At 48.5% G+C, this 16,929-nt stretch overlaps 1 protein-coding gene across 1 annotated transcript; it reads right to left on the bottom strand.

Annotated features, from left to right (window-relative positions):
- Positions 1 to 1,514: 1,514 nt before the first annotated feature.
- Positions 1,515 to 13,445, bottom strand: PIPOX (pipecolic acid oxidase). Its single transcript, XM_008566358.1, has 8 exons — positions 13,315 to 13,445; positions 11,890 to 12,038; positions 4,750 to 4,963; positions 4,294 to 4,476; positions 3,619 to 3,765; positions 3,143 to 3,301; positions 2,467 to 2,542; positions 1,515 to 2,179 (listed from the first exon to the last, which is right to left on the bottom strand). Exons 1-8 carry the CDS (start codon positions 13,426 to 13,428, stop codon positions 2,049 to 2,051), a joined length of 1,173 nt encoding a protein of 390 aa, XP_008564580.1. The 5' UTR covers positions 13,429 to 13,445; the 3' UTR covers positions 1,515 to 2,048.
- Between the last annotated feature and the right edge of the window lie 3,484 nt (positions 13,446 to 16,929).

Below are 16,929 nucleotides of genomic sequence, written 5' to 3' on the forward strand. Positions count from 1 at the left end.
TTAAGAACATTCACATTGCCATGCACCCAATCTTCAGAACTCTTTTCATTGTGCCAAACTGTAACTCTGTACCCATAAACACTCCCCTTCCTTTCTCCCCCGTTCCCTGGCAAGCACATTCTACTCTATCTCTATGAATTTGACTACTATACTCATGAGTGAAATTGTACAGTATCTGTCCTTTGGTGACTAGCTTGTTTCACTAAACATAATATCCTCAAGGTTCATCCCTGTTGAAGCATGTGTCAGAATTTCCTTCCTTTTTTAGGCTGAATAATACTCCTACCACGTTTTGTTTATTCATTCATCCATTGATGGACACCTGGGTTCTTTCCACTTCTTGGGCATTGTAACTAATGCTGCTCTGAACATGGCTGTATAAATATAAATATCTCTTCAAGACCCTGTTTCAATTCTTTCGGGTATATACCCAGAGGTGGAATTGCTAGGTCATATGGTAATTCTAGTTTTAATTTTTTGAGGAACCACCATCCCGGTTTAGAACCAGGATTTTTAACTGTTTTGTTCACTGATACATCCACGGTGCCTAGCACAGTGCCTGGCACAAAGTAGAGACTCAATAAGTATCTGTGTATTGAATGAATAAGTGAATGGTCTTATTTGGTCCTCATACGCCCCCGTAGAGGTGGATGGTATTATTATTCCCATTTTACAGATATGATTATTGCCATTTTGCAGAGGCTGAGGTTCAGGGGACCATCTGAAATCACCAGAAAAGCAGACTTGGCATGGGGGTGGCAGGATTGGCTGGCTTTTATAACTCCCTGGAGAAATCAGTGCTAACACGTGGGCCTAGGCCTTTAAGAACTCAGGCAGTAGGAGAGTAATTTCCTCTGTGTTGTGTTTCCTTTGGGAATATTCTTCCTCTTAGCCCTATTGCCCACTCTTCACCCAAAAGTGACTCCTCTTAACAAATCTGCCCCACCCAGTCGCAGCTTTTCTCTCCCCAGAGTATTTTGACTGTTCTTTGGTGTCGGCTGGGCTGATCTGTAGATTCTCCTGCTCAGGTTTCATCTGAGCGCATCCAGCCTTATTCAAGTCCCAGTTTACACCCCTCACCCCTCCGCCCACCCTGGGGTAGTTATGAGCCTGTTCCCTTCCAAAGCAATTAGTGCGAGGAGGCCAGCTGACTCGGTGCTAATGCTGTTTCATTAAGTGGGAGCAATCCTAATGATAATAAAATGGCACATTTAACATTCAAACATTGAACAGGGTTTCTAAGCGAGTGTGTCTCTCTCTTTCTCTCTGATATAACAGCTCTATCTTCATAAGGACCTGACAATACACCTTAATGAGAGACTGGGGAGCTGAGCATCTTCACAGAACCAGAGAGAGGATGAGGACGAGACAAAGAATCCAGAGAGAGGGGGTGCCATGCACTGAGGGGATAAAGACTCCAAGGATTCCTGGGGTAATGGATTCTGCAGGGCTAATTCAGACAATTAGAGCCTGTGAGAAATAAGGTCACACAGAAAAGAAAGCCCACCACGGACTCGAATGCAATGCAGTTATTTACTTGTTTGTTCAACAAAGCCTTTTCAACAAATATTTACTGTGCACCTAAGATGAGCCAGATTTTATGGTGTTTGTGATGAAGTGTAGCCCTAGTTCTAAGAAAAGGAACTACAAGGGCAGTCAGTAGTGATCTACAAGAGAACATCTTACGTATCGTCCCCTGAGCAGATTTAGTCAGATCCATCCTAAATTCATCAGATGTCCCAGTGAAGTGAATTTTAACCAGTGCTTTGGTCTCCTGAGCCAGTCCTTGTGCCCCCTCCTTATTGAGACATCCATCTCAATGGTCCTTGCCGCTCTGTGATTATAGAATATCTGATCGACCTTCTAGGAACAAGAAAGTAGTTGGGACTGGGGAGCAGGCTGGGGAAAGAAGGTAGACTCAATCATCTGGTGTTTGTGGGGATTGAAGAGAGGCAGAAGAAATCACATCTCACGGCCACTTGCTTCATCTGAAGTGTCTTCCCCAGCAGAAGGCTCCTCTGCACAGAAGGGTGGCTGCTGGCCGGGGGTCAAAGGTGGGCTTTGCCCAGGCCAAGGAAGCGACTGATTTGAAACGGTGCCAGATCATAAGATGGAGTTAATTTCATGCTTAATTCATACAGGATCTTCCCCACAACAGGAGACAGCTTGAATCCATGCCCTATGAAAAGGAGAGTCGCTTGTCAAGCATCCTCAGAGACACAGAGGCTGGGCTCTCTAGAAGCCTCCTACTTACCCAGACAGGGCTGGCTCTTCTCTTGGTCACATCCCAAAGCCAGAGTTGCCTCCCACCACAAGTACCCCTTCTCTGACTGCCCAGCCTCCTTATACACTCAATGTCCAGGTCAGCACCTATCTGGGCAGCTAAGAGTGTGGAAAATACCATTTGTCTGGCACTGAAGTAGGTTGGCTTTAAGGCCCCTTCCACCTCCCCCAGCTTGGGCTCACCAGAGAATCCAGCACCAATGACGATGTTGTTGTACTTTGGGTGGTGGTCGAGAATGAAGTGCTCATCGGGGGTGCTCTAGAGGGAAACAACATACCTGAGACCTTTGAGGATGGAGGGAGGAGGAAGAACTACAGGCTGGGATGGGAGGGGACTGGGCTGGATTTCTTTCCGGAAAGATCAGGAGTGGGGACACGGGCGTGTTTGCTGCATGCCAGTGCCCCCTCTGGGTGTGCCAGACTTCCTCATTTGTCCGTCTGCCTCTCTGCTCGTACAGAGCCATAAACACAGCAGGTGCTCAGTTAATCTTTGTAAACTAACTTTAGCCAAGATGCCTCAGGCCCTGGTGACATCTGTCTCTTCTCTTTGTCCCTAAGGCCTGCTCAACTGGAGCATCTTGCCAAAAAATCTTTTAGAGCTGTTCTGGGAAATATAGCGAAGGGCTGCCAGGCATAAGCCTAGTGTCCTAATGAAGAAGGATATGAATAACCCCTCACAGGCCCCTCTCTGGCAGGGGTGAAACTGACCCATGGAAATTAGCTCATTTGTTTCAAGTCACATACTATACCGGGGGTTGTATGAGTCAGGCTGGCCAGCGCCAGGTCTGTCTATCCCCTTTCTCTTCCCCCATTCTCCAGAGCCATGAGAGGGGCCAGCGAGGCCTCCCAGACCCCTTACCGTGTACATGCAGCGCTCCATGATGGCAGGCTCGGGTTTCAGGGCAGGTAAGTGATTGCTGACAAAGCGGCACAGGATTTGGACATCCTGCATGTCTGAAAATGCCGTGGGGCAGTCCCTCTCCTCGGGGTCTGCGTTGTTGCCGTGGTGATAGCAGACCTGGCTCCCAATCAGAGCAGTGTGAGCAGCAAGGGCCAGCCTTCCACGTGCACCCACCAGCCCAGGGCGGGCTTGCACCCAGGACAGCCCCATCTGTCATTCCAGCCTTCCCCAATCCTGACGGATGCTGTTGGTGGCCACATGAGGTTGCCTCGCTGTCGGTCCCTGCACCCACCCTGTCTGCAAAGGAAGGGCTCCCTGTGCAGGCTCCGGCTGCTGCCACCAGACCTGAGGGAGTCTGGAGGGAGAGAGAGTGACAGCACCTGCTCGCAATCTGGGTGGGCACCTAGTAGCCTTCTCTCGGCCTTTCTGCTCACCTTCATCAGCCCTGGATACTCTCCTGCGGGCAGCCCATAGACATGGTGGGGAGCCAGGCCCAGGCCCAGGAAGCACGGAAAGGCCTGGGACACACCATAGCTCCCAGGAACCTTCTCTCGCCAGTAACACACGTTGATCCGCAGGGTCTTGAGGCAGAGAGAGGGAGTGAGAGATGAGGCAGAAAGCCGTGGAACTCTGTAGCCAACAAGGGCAGTTGTTTCTGGGTCCCTTCAGTACAAGCCTGGCTGCCCCACTCAGCTCATCCAGCCCTGCTTGACCCAGTTCTCACAGCATCAGCCATTGTACACGCTGTGCCGTCCAAACATCTCTGAACCTCTATCTCTCCCCCATTCTCAGTTTCCTCCCACAGCCACACCCCAGCCCTGCTTCTCCCTCTTTCCAGGAGTTAGTAATACCTCACATTTATTGAGTGCATACTGTAAGCCAGGCCATCTCCTAAGGGCTTTACATACATCATATAATTTAATTCTCCAACAGCTCTGTGAGTTAGCTTTTACCCCCCGTGTGACAGGTGATAAAACCGAGGCTCAGTGAGGGGAACTCATTTGCCCACCACCGTCCACTAGCGAGCGGCAGAGCCAAGATGGAAACGCGAGTCCGTCTGGCTCCAAGGCTTCTCTTAACCACCCACTCGCAGGCTTCCAGCTCCTCACCTGGAGAGGCAGCTCAATTCCCAGGGGACGGAGGAGCTTGTTGGTCCAAGGACCTGCTGTGATGATCAGGCTCTTGGCTTGGTAGCTGCTGGCAGTGGTGTCCACGACGACCGGTAGCCCTGGTTGTATCCCCGTCACCTTCTCTCCATCGTGCAGTCGGCCTCCTAGCTGTCGGACTGCGTCCTGAACAGGCAGGAGCCGGGAAAGGCAAATGAGTTATGTGCATGGTTCGCCCTGCTGGACAAAGAGCCCTTCGCTCAGGGCAGAAAAGAGAGTGCAGATTCTGGACCCTCTCTTCCCTGACAAGGCCAGCAGGGTATATAAAACTGCCCTGCCCAAAAGGTTAGGACAAAGCCAGTGGGGCCAAGGCCCTCATCTGGAGGGGGGGCGGGGCTGGTTGGGACCCAGGATGCCCAGAGCGGGCAGCTGCGTTGCTCTGATGCTGTGCACTGTCACCTGGAGGGCTCTGAGGGCCTTGTCTGCATAGAGAACACCTCCACACTTGTCCAAGAGCCCCACTTCTCCTCTGGTCAACTGAATATTTGGGAAACATTGCTTCAGTTCCTCAGATGAAAGACACTTGTGTTCTATCCCATGCCTAGACAGAGTGGCCTGGGTTGTCTTTAATTCTGGATTCTCCTTCATTCCCAGCATCAGTAGTCCAGTCTGCCTATATAAAAAAAAAAAAAAAAAAAAAAAAACCACCTGGGTGAAGGTATGTATGAGGATCCTGGGCCATTTGCTCTCATTCTTCGGCAAGGGTCCCAGGTCCAGTCACTGGCACTGAGTGGAGCTGCAGCCTCCCATCAGAGAACAGGTGAAGTCATCTAACACTGAGAGTCCCCGTGTTCTCGAGCTGGTTTCCAGCCATTCCCAAGTCTGCACCGGCTCTCACTACTGGTTGCTTGTCCCTCTGTCCTCCAGCCTCAGGATCCCTCCTGCCCTTGAGAGCAGAGATCCTAAGTCCTCTTTCATGTTTCACACCTTGAGATACACCTTGAGAGTGGCAGGTGTCCCTTTGGGTGGAAAAGATTTCTTCCCCTTCTGGCCTGTCCCCTGACCCCATTCACTATTTTGATCCCTCTATTTCATATTCTCCCCTCCCCATGCCACCCTCTGCTGTTTCCTCTCCTTTTCTCTTGTCATATAATGTTTTGTCCCTTTCTGTGTGTCTGTCTGTCTCTCAGTTCCTTGTCAGAGGCTGCTTGTTTTGTGCAAAGGGTCCTAAATTGGGAGGTCTGGCTCTGCTTCTAATCCTGGCATCCCCTTGGTGTGACCTTGAGCTGGTTAGTTACTCTCCTCTCCAGGCCCAGATTCTTCCTGTGTAACACATGGCTGTTGGGCTATTGGTGGTTCTGCTCAAATGGCATGGGCCATTTTTGTAATTGTCACAAGGCCTGGGGTTGCCACTCACATTTAGTGGGCAGGGGCCAGGGATGCTAAACCTGCAATGGTCGAGAAGGTTCTACCCCAAGTGCCAGAGGTGCCCTCATGCAGAAAGACCAGTAGGTGGTCTCTTAGGGCCTCCAGGAGTAAATTTAGTGATTCTCTGATTTTTGTGTGTGGCTGGCCAGTACAGGGATCAGAACCGATGACCTTGAGGTTATAAGGCTGTGTTGTAATCAACTGAGCTGACCGTCCAGCCCTTCATTCTCTGGTTTTAATTCTCCCTATAGCTCCCCCTGTGCTTCCTGCTCCCAAAGGATGTGAAAGCAGTTTCTGTTTAGTGCTCCCTGCCTCTGTCACAAGAGACCAGGGCTCCCTTTTGGGGGCAACTGATCTAAACAATGGAAGGGTCACTCTGGCCCTTGGGACCATTCTTGTGGTCTCTCTCAGTTTCAACAGCCACATTGGCCAGCAGCGGCCTGGTACATCCCCCAGGTACTGCATATAAAGCTCGTAATAGCCTATAATGGAGTCTCATGGATATTACATGCTTCCAAATCCCACATTATCTGGTTGGGGGGATTAAAGAGAAGATTGGGAGGGGGTAGGGACACAGCAGGCCCTGGGGCTGGTGTCAGTACACAGAGCCGCGCAGCGTGCCCAATCCATTTGCCATGGCCCCCGCCTACCCAGCATTCGCCACTGGTGAGATAGCAACGCCGGCTCTGCCTCTTCAAAGCTCAGCAGAGGAGAGATGCTGTAGAAATCCCCACTAGCCAGCACAAAGTCTTTTTGTCTGTGGCCCCCAAAAGGAATTCAGGTGGGTTCTTAGGTAATGAAAACTTGCCTAGTAAACTTTTTGGTCAACAAAATATTGCTTCTCGGCCTTTTGGCTAAGATCAAGAATAGTAACAAAATAATTAAGAAGTCACCCAGGTGAATGTTCTTAAGCCCTTTTTACCCACTGCAGCCTGGCTGGGTAGGATCCTGGGATAGGGCTGGCTTAAACCGCACCTAAGCAGATATAACATCAGATCCTTGGTTCAGAAATTCCAGAGCAGCATATTCTAACCCCTGCCTGCAATATACAGCCCTGGTCTCCCATATACTCTGAGGTTTACTTTCCCTTTCTCCACCCTTCCTTCCCTCCTCTCCTTCCTTCCTTCTTTCCTTGAAATAAGAATTCCTTGTACAGGGATGTCCTGTATGGGAAAAATGAACTCATGCCAAGACAATGGGCAAATCTGTTGAATTATGAAATGCTGAGTGATGTTCTAATTCCCAAGCTGTCCTGTGGTGGATGAAGCAGGTGCTCCCCACCCCTAGGAGTAATCAGCAAGTTGATTCTGCCAGTGAATGTAATTGTGCCGATTGTAATCATTTTGCTCCGGCTCTCTGCCCCTGTGGCATTTATTTCTTAGCCCAGATATTGATCTAACAGTGGGAAATTTTCCTTCTGAATTTGTGATGCTGGACCCTCCCCTAGTCTGAAGATGTATTTGGGAAATTCTCATTTTCCGTGGATCACAGCTGAGTTATTTGGCCTGAGGGGAACCATGCACTGCTGGAGAAATGCCTTGGATTGGAGAGAGATTTTTGACCATTATGAGCAAATCGGAAATAAATGTAAAACACTGCCTGGAAATGCAAAGGCCTGTCATTATAGGAGATAGGTGAGAGGCTCCTATGGGAAATGCTTAGAGAATTGGAAATCAGTCAATCAAAACCAGGATCAGAGAATGGGCCTTTTTCCCCCAGTATGAAGATAGATGACTTCCATGGGTAGATTGAAAATCATTTAAGTGCTTATTTTCTTAATGGCTTTTTCTAGATCCCAATAAATAGACTGCTCATTCTGCATCAATTTTTCACCCCTGTGCTTCAGGCCTCCCCCTCCTTTTTTCTGCTCAGACCTAGGCTACAAAGTTTAGGAAGGAGAGGGTGAGAAGAGACAAAGGCATCCGCAGGGAAGAAAATGACCAGGAAATGACAGGTCAGGACTGGCCAGAAGGGCTTGAAGCCAGCACTAGGTTTGCAAGGGAGCCCTAGAAAAGGGCACAGCTCCCAAATCCCCATCAGCTGGGAGTCGGGAGCATCTGGTATGAACTATGCCTTCCTCCAACCCGAGTTGGATCCAGCACTAGGAAAAAGTCATTGAGGATTCCTCCTAAGGGCCTAATGCCTCAGATATGATGTAGGGAGTTGGTGATCAGGGATTTCCACCAGTTACTGTAGTGGGACAGGTGCAGGATGGAGTGGGGACGAATTGGGAGGGGGAGACAGCTCTCCTGCATCTGCCATCTCCCATCCTAGGCTCCAGCTTCCCCCTCTCTGGGTTAAAAGGGCCAGGCAAGCCAGCTCTCAGAGTCACCTTGGGGAAGGGACTTGAATGGGAACTTAGTAATGGCTGCTGTCTTTGTTGGTTTTGGAGGAGCTCTCGCATTTCATCTTCTGCTCAGTGGGCCGAGGTGGAATTGGTTAACAAAGACTGCTCCAGGGAGGGGATGTGGCTGACAAGCCAGACACTTCGCAGACACGGGAAGAAGCAGCTGCAGAGGGGGCCACCAGGTTCTGCCAGCAGCTGTACTGCCTACGGCTGTGATCTTGTCTGATATTGTCAGCTAAGCAGGGGCAGCTTGGGTCAGGAGCTAGATAGTAGGACTCAAAGGCAGAAGGCGGGGCAGGAAAGAGAGGGGCCACAGAGCTGGGCTTTGCTGTTGGTATCAGCATCCTGGCTGTCCACATCACAAAAGATTCAGCCTTGCAATCTGACATATGTGTCATTGTCTGTTCCCAGACTATATGCAAATATTGAGTCCACCCATGTTTAGTATGCCTCTGTCACAGGAAGCAGCAGAACAGAATAAAAAGCACCGGACAACCACCTTAACTACCAACTCCTGAAGGTTTTTTGTCTTTTTTAAGTCTTTATCAAATAGCATTAAGTGTGCTGATATCTATTAGTTATATTATGGTATTGTACTGGTTGTTTTAGAACAACCTGGGGAGAAGTAAGAACCACAAAGATGAATGAATCGTTTAGAAATCAGAATTAGGAGAAAAAGCTAGAGGAATTGGAATGGCTTTTCACCCAGAGGTAGAGCTATATATTTTTTTTATTTTTATTTTTTGACCGGTAAGGGGATTGCAACCCTCGGCTCGGTGTGGTCTGCACCATGCTCAGCCAGTGAGTGCACGGGCCATCCCTATACAGGATCCGAACCCGCGGCCTCGGCGCTCCCAGCACCGCCCTCTCCTGCGTGAGCCACGGGGCCGGCCCGGTAGTGCTATATTCTGATACCACTTCAAGAATGGGAAGTATCTGTCGTGCGTCCTACCAAGTAAAAAAACCAAATAAATTAGTGTGCCTGAGTAAGTTAGGTTAGCCATAAGAAAAGACTTGTTAATAATAGAATAGTAACTACAATAACAATAATACTTAGCATTCTATAGCAATTTAAAGGTTTTTAAAGCACATTCACGTTACTCTTCATTTTTTATAATTGGGTCTGTGAGGCAACAGAATGGTCTTTTAAGAGGGGCTATGATAGTCCCCTGATTTTAAATGTATAGTAGCAGTCTTTTGACCTGGGATGATTTAGCCATGAACTGAGACAGGAGAATGGATGAAGTAACCGGTTTATGGTATCTTCCAGACCAGGAACCAGCAAACTACAATGAAGGCACCAAATCTGGCCTTCTGCCTGTTTCTCTCTGGCCCACAAGACAAGATTGTTTTTATGTTTTTGAATGGTTGACTTTTTAGAAATCAAGATAAGAATAATATTTCATGACACGTGAAAATTATATATGAAATTCAGATTTCCATGTTCATAAATAAAATTTTATTGGATCACATCCAGGTTCATTCGTTTACAATTTGTCTGTGGCTGCTCTCCCATTACAGTGGCAGAGTTGAATAGTTGCAACAGAGACCGTATGGCCCACAAAGCCTAAAATACTTACTCTGTGGTCATTTACAGAAAAGGTGTGCTGACCCCTTTCTAGACTAAGAGTATGGTGATTCTGTGATTTACGTTAATGGGTGAAGACCCTGACTACTCAGCAGCAACCCTCTCATAAGGTTGTGGGGAGAGTGAAATGAGTTATCTATATCAAACATTTAGAACAGCCCCTCATTTCCTATTATAAGCACTAAATAGATGATCCTGATGATGATTTTTCAGGTACTATTCTAACCCATGCTATGGGTCAAATCTGTCCCCCAAAAGTTCATGTATTGGAAACTTGATCTCCACTGTAACAGTGTTAAGAGGATGAGAAATCCAATTATGATATTTGAAAGGTGGGGCCTTTGAGAGGTGATTGGATCAGAGGACTGTGCTCTCGTGAACGGATTGATCCATTCATGGAGTGATGGGTGTGGTTCTGAAGGCTTTACAAGGAGGGCAAGTGAGAGGGTTCGCTCTGTCTTGCTCATGACATATTCTCTCGTGATGTGATACTCTGAGTGGCTGTAGAGAGTCACCACCCAGAAGTCCCTCACCAGCAGATGTGTTCCCTGGACTTTGGACTTCCCAGCCTCTGAGACTGTAATAAATAAATGTTATTCCTTTATAAATTACCCAGTTTCAGGTATTCTGTTACAAGCAACAGAAGCAGACTAACACAGCCCATTACATGCTTATCCTCACAAAAGCCCATGATGTAGATATTATTATTACTCCTCCCTTACAGATGAGAAAACTGAGTCTCACAGAAGTTAAACAGCTTGCTCCAAACCACACAGCTAGGTGTGTCAGAGCTGAGATTTAGAGCCAAGCCTGACTGGTTCCAAAGTCCTTCCATATTCCTGTCCTCCTGCCAAAGAAGAGGATCATGGAATTATGAGAATCTCCTGCCCAAGGGTGCCTGTCCCTGTCTCCTGCCATTCCCCTTGACATCAGTGATTGCCGCACCTATCTGACTCCTCCTGCCATCCTTCCTCCATCACTCAGTGGAGCCAGGATGCAGCTGACCCAACGTAGGTGGAAGGGACTGACATTTATTGAAAGGTGCTAGGCACTGTCCCAAGTATTTTACCAAAGTCTCATTTAATCCTCACAAAGTCCTATGAGAAAAAGTGAGGCACAGAGAGGTAAAGAAACTTCCAAGATCACACAGCTGGCAAAAGGTAGAACTAGGTCAAACCCACGCCCGCCTGACTAGATTCATCTTCCCCTTGAAAGATTTCAGACACTCTCCTAACATCTCTTAGTTGTCTCACTGTCTACTGGGAAAGTGTGCCCTCCAAGGGCACAGTTCTTTCAGCACAAGGCACTCAGTAGTCTTCACAGACAACTGACAGAGAAGGGTCCCCTTGCCAGGGCACCCCTCAGCAAGACACGCTCCTTTATTTGGGTGCTGGGTGCATTAGCTGCTCTGAATAAATCTGTAATTAGCTGCCCTGGCTGTATTTGCATAATGGGTTCACTTTGTTCTTAAGTTAATGGTGTTTTTGCAACAGAACAGTAACCTCTTGGTTCCTGGCCATTAAAATAACTGCCGCCCTGTAGAGTGAGCCAGGGTTTTATAGGGAGTTGAGAGAGAGTCAGGGAGGAGGTGGGAGCAGAGGCAGGTGGTTAAAGGTCCCATTGCACACAGGTTATGCACTTTCTTCCCCAGGAGTGTTTGACAGGTCGTGAGGGGTGTCTCAAAGTGAGAGCCACAGGGCAGCAGGAAAATGCTGCAAGATGGCCTGAGGAATGTCCCCATTTTGTCCCCACAGAAGAAGGTATTCAGAGAGAACGAAATGGATTTATAGGGTCGCTGTGGTGGTGAGGACCAGCATGAAAAGTCACAATACTCATTTGAATATAGAGAATCAAGAAAGCAGCCTCTCTTCTATTCCAACCCCTGCACTATAAGAGCCTCAGAGGACTCCACGGAGGTGGAGATACAAACTCCAGCAGATTCCACGCAGGCCTGCCCAGCTCTGGGTGTCTGCCCCCAGGTCTCCCCAGCAGTTTTCCCTGTACAGCCTCTGCTAGCCTTGGACACATGGTCTGAACCCAGTCCTGACACTCGGAGCCTGGCAGGAGCCAGCAGGACCTGTGGGGTGATCACAGTGACAGGGAGCAGAATGCTTCCCTGAGTCCAGCTCTTCCCCAGGCCCGTGTCCCTCCCATTGCATTTCAGGTGCCGCTTCACACACCAAAAGCAAGCCCAGGTGTGGGGTCCGACGATCCGAGGAAGTCCTCCCCTGCCCACCTGTGCAACTGGGTTCCAGCCTCACGCTCCAGCTGGGCCCAGAGCTGGTAGCACTCGTCCATCATCTGGGTATAGAATTCCTCAGAGTAGGCCTTTCGGATTATCCTGCTCTGTCCATGGGAGCTTCCTCGGGAATGCGGTAGAAAGAACTGGAAGTGGAGGAAAAAAAAAGACAACGGAAGCCTTTGCCTCTTAAGCTGCGCCTGCTTTGGAGCCATCTCATCATGTGCTGTCAACCAGGAGCCACTTATTCTTCAAATATATCCCTACAACCTTTCCAACTTCTCCCTTTGTGGCCAATTTACTGACTTAGTGATCAAGATAGAAGTTCTTCAGTAAAAGTGACTAATTTAAGCTTCCTTTTTGCTAACATCATTCACATCCAGTATCCCCTTTGTTAGCTAGTCTTCAATGATCCTGCTGCAATCTCAGCTCACTTAGACTCATAGAGAGGCAGATTTAGGAAGAAACTTCCAGATCATTCTAGTTTGCCCCCTGATTTTTACGGACAAGGAAACTGACGCTGACTTTATTTCTCTGTGGTTTCAGATCACTCAGGATAAGGGAACCACCTTGGGACTTAGCAAAAAGTTTTCTGAGAGGGTGAACCAGGAATCCCTTGGGCTTTGAGAAAACTGATAGAGAAATGAAGAATGTTTCTAACCACTCTAGCTCCTTACTAAGAAGAATAAACTATAAGCAGCCTGGATAGCTGTCAGCAGAATGGAAAGGGAGGGCCCACTGCAGTAGAAACCTTTGGATGGTGGGCTGGACGGACGTGCCCGGGGAAGAAGGACCCTGCAGATACACAGCCACCCCCCACCCCAATACACACACACATGCAGTGGGCACTATCGACTGTACTGCATGGGGTCACCTTTCCTTTAAGGAAATATAAGACCTAAGTCTTACTTCTTGTACATCAAACAAGGAGGCTGCTATTATGCAGAGGTGGCAGGAAAAACAAGCTTCTGCTGGGTCTGGGGTGAGAGACCAGGAATATGCAGGGAAGAATCCCTGCCTCTTAGGGTAATAAATCAACCTTTGCCTTTAGGCAAAATTACCTTTAGTTAAGGTTACCCAGAGCAGAGCTGATTACTTCTCTGGGCTGGATCAATCATTTGGGCACAGAAGAGACAGGGTGACAAAAAGGAAAAGGACAGGGCCTGGGATACTGCTTGGTCCAGGGCAGGAAGTGGGAGGCAATAAAAGGAGGAAATGTGTCTAGAAACCCAATGTGAGTCTGAGGATGGAACTTTCTTTGAATTATGAAACGCACTAAGCAGCTGAGCTACAAATTGTACTGAATTTCTTATGATTCAGGACCCTGAGCCTTGCCCCATAGCCAGCTGGCTCTGGAAACTCCTCTCTAGGAGAGAGAGAGGGACAGTCCTTAGGGTTGGGAGTGCGGAAGGGACACAGTACCTGCTCCAGCAGGAGAACCCTCTTCCTGTTTTTGGCCAGGTGGTAGGCAGTGAAGCAGCCCTGGATGCCCGCCCCAATCACGATGGCATCCCACAGATCTTTCTGAGCAGCCATGGTGCCCGCTTAGTCAGCCCTACAGCCTCAGAGCCCACAAAGGAGAAGGCAAGCAAGGGCAGCTCCTGGCTGGAGGAGGAGGAGGAGGGGGGCAAAGTCCAGCCCCGCCAGAGATCCCACAATCCCCTGGGGCTGGGGCCATGTCCTGTCCCTCACTCCCTTTCTCCCTGCAAAGCCTGGCACAGGGCTCAGCCGGGCCTCCCCTGCAGAGCAGATCTGGTTGGTCTGATTTGTGAGGTTTAGCCCAGCTCAGCTGCCAGCCTCACCCTTGCATCCCTCTAGCTTTCTATTCTTGGCTCAATTATTGTCATGCAAATGGGCTCCTTCCTATGCCACCTTCCTGTCTCATTATGATCTTTGTCTCAGGACTTCGGCCTTGGAATTTCAATGCCTCCCAGACCAAGCTGGGCACCAGGAATGCTGCCTCCCCCTGCTGGCTTTCCTCTCTTCAGCCTGATTTCCTTTAGAGATTCTAGAGGGCCAAGCTAAGAACTGGGCATGATGCCCAGGATAAGGCCCACCTCCCTGGTGGGTGGTGAGGTCGGGGGTAAACGCAGAGGCCAATTGGGAGGGCAGTTTTGTGATTATGAAATTATTCTCAGCATGTTTTACTTTCATTTTGAAAAAAGGAGACGAAATTATCCTGAAAATATGGAAAGGGCAGAGCGAGAAGAGGAGCCCTCTCAGCAGACACAGAGAAGGGACCAGGCACCAGCCTGGAGCACAGAGGGGTCCTGTGTCAAGCATCCCTCATGCCTGGCAGTGTGCAAAATAAATGCTGTTACAGGCACGCAGGACAGAGCCAGAATTTGTAGGGCCTGATTCTTACACAATTTGGGGGTCATCTTTAAGAAAAAGAAAAAGAAGAATTATGAATACAAAATTAGGTGCCAGGACTTGGAAGAGACTGTTCAATTAAGGAGCCCCGTGGTTGACATTTCATTAGCTTGATGGCAAATCTTCTTCTGCATGTGTTATCTTACTTAATCCTCACAGCCCTAGGAGTAAATATTTTTATCCTCACTTTTGGCAAATTGAAGATGGCTCCAAATTCTTTGTCACTCCTCCCACCACAGGCTCCATGATTGCTTGCCCAACAGAATATGGCAGAAGTGATACCGTGACACCTTCTGGCCCAGACCTCGAGAGACCAGCAGCTTCCTTTTTGTGTCCTGGAGTACTCACTCTTGGAGCCCTGAGCTGCCATGTTAGAAGTCCCACCACCCTATAGGAGAAACCATGCAGAGACAGAAGAGTGACACCATCTTGGACCCTCCAATCCAGCCCAACCACTACCTAAATACCACTGAGTGACCCAGATAATGCCATGTGGCCCAGAAGAATCACCCAGCCAAGCCCCCTCTGAATTCCTGACCCCCAAATTTGTGAGATAGAATAAAATGTTTTGGTTTTTTTTTTAGCCACTAAGTTTTGGGATGGTTTTTTACACAGCGGAAACACCTCTTTACAGCCAAGGACATTAGGCTTAGAGAGGTTATGACTTGCCCAAAGCCACACACCTGGTACACATAGACACTGAGATGTGAGCATAGGTCTGTCTTCTCCAGAACCTATTCCTTTAACCATTGTGCTATACTGAGGATTAGTCATATCTTGTAATGATGATTCAATATTTTGCAATTTCTGTCATGGCTGTACTGTGAGTGGGAGAAAATGAGGTCCAGGAAGCCCATTTGACTACAAAGAGCTGCCCAGCCCCAGCATGGTGGCCCTCGGTGGCCCCCAGAAATGCTTCTCATTCCACAACTAATCCCCCCCAGTGGCCTTGGCAATTAACTGTCCCCACAGCCCAGCCCTTCCTTTCCTAGGAAAATAGGGGCCCAGAGAGGGGGTGCCATCTGACCGGCTTTATTTCCTTCTGGAAAAAAAGAAATCACCTGAGTCCAGAAGTCATCTCAACTCCATGCCACCCCCACCTTACACGGGACAGGACAGTGTCCACCTCACAACAATTGGGCAGCTCCCTTAGAGTAAAAAATGGCAGACGTAACTGAGAAAAATGTACCATTTAAGTATTTAAAGGCTTGATATAAATATATAAGGTCAGCCCCCAGATTTCTCCTGATAAGATGTCAGAGGAGATGAACAGTTTACACACAAGGAAGAGTGGATGATAAATCCTCCCGTGGAAGTGTGCCTGGTCTCACTAGCAATGGAAGAAATGGGAATTAAATAACTTTAAGGTACTAGTATGTGCCTATTAAGTGAGCAAAAAGACATAAAAATGACAAAATCTTATGTTATCAGTGCCAGGGGGACGGAGATAGAATAGGGTGGCAATTCGGATTATCTGGGTCATCTGGAGGTGGCTGAAACCTTGTACAATGATCAGGGTAAAACGCTCCAAACCTTCTGACCTAGAAATTCTAGACGGGGAATCTCTCCAAGGGGAGAAAAAGGCATTTGTACAAAGACATTCATATCTGAGCTTTTATAATATAAAAAAATTGGAAACATCCTGACAACAGGGACTAGCCGGACAAACCCTGGCACGCTGTGACACAATAGAGCGCTGTGACACAATAGAGCGCTGTGTAAAGCCTGGCGACTCTGGAAGTGCACATATGAGATGATACTGAGAAAGAGAAGCAGAAGTCACACATGCGCACGGGCTGATCACAACTGTTGTGTGTGCGTGTTATCAAAGATCTGAAGAGAATTTGTGAGGCAATTAGCCTAATGCTCATTAGCTTCCATATTCTATACAAATTGCGCTTCCATCCACGATTTGTAAAAGGAGGAGAAATCCCCTGGGGGAGCAGGTGCTTCACATCCCCCTGGTTGCTGGTTACAGGGCCTGGGGAAGTTCGTTCTTTGTACTAATCTCAGTTCTTCCTGCCGCCCTCAACATTTCTTACTGTTCAGTCCTCCAGGGAAGCTGCAAAGCGCCTCTGTCCTCCCTTCCCCCTTTTGTTTAATATAATATCCCTTCGGAGATAAAATGACAATTCCATTTCCCCATTCCTACTTCACAAGCCTGCCCTGGATTCCTGGACTCAAGCATTCTGCTTCTTGTTAAGAATTTCAAGCAGCTCCTCTGAAAGCAGACACTGGCCATGGCCCAACCTTGAAATGAAAGCAAATCGGCTCCCAAAGGCCTCCCCGTCCTTGTGCATGTCCTGGCAGGGGCAGGCAGAGAGAAGGGATCCACTCCAGTTCCATTTTAACACCCATTCTGGATCGGAAGACTATTAAAGGAGACCCAGCAGCCCTACACCTTGCTGCTTATGTGTGTCAGCAATCGTGGCTCATGTCCTGGGGCAGAGACACTGAAGATGTGAGGCTGTGCTGCTGATCTGATGGCTTGATTGACACTTTGCAGATGGGGGCGGGAGAGCTGAGCCAGGGAAGCAGCAAGCTGTACAGAACAGAAATAATGAGAGGACCCAAATCGAGAGAGAGGTGGAATAAATAGGAGAGACCTAGGAGTTGAATGGCGAGGGAGAGGCTTCTGTTCTCTTTTCCCTGCCCTGCTTTGCC

Source organism: Galeopterus variegatus, unplaced genomic scaffold, assembly GCF_000696425.1.
Source record: "Galeopterus variegatus unplaced genomic scaffold, G_variegatus-3.0.2 Scaffold236, whole genome shotgun sequence".
In the NCBI taxonomy this organism is placed as follows: domain Eukaryota; kingdom Metazoa; phylum Chordata; class Mammalia; order Dermoptera; family Cynocephalidae; genus Galeopterus; species Galeopterus variegatus.

Excerpts from the sequence above, each read along its gene's own strand:
- PIPOX (XM_008566358.1), bottom strand. The coding sequence starts at position 13,428 with ATGGCTGCTCAGAAAGATCTGTGGGATGCCATCGTGATTGGGGCGGGC. Across the intron at positions 4,477-4,749 it reads AGGCCCTCAGAGCCCTCCAG|GACGCAGTCCGACAGCTAGG; the intron begins GTGACAGTGCAC and ends CTGCCTGTTCAG. Across the intron at positions 2,180-2,466 it reads CATTGGTGCTGGATTCTCTG|GGCATGGATTCAAGCTGTCT; the intron begins GTGAGCCCAAGC and ends TCCTTTTCATAG.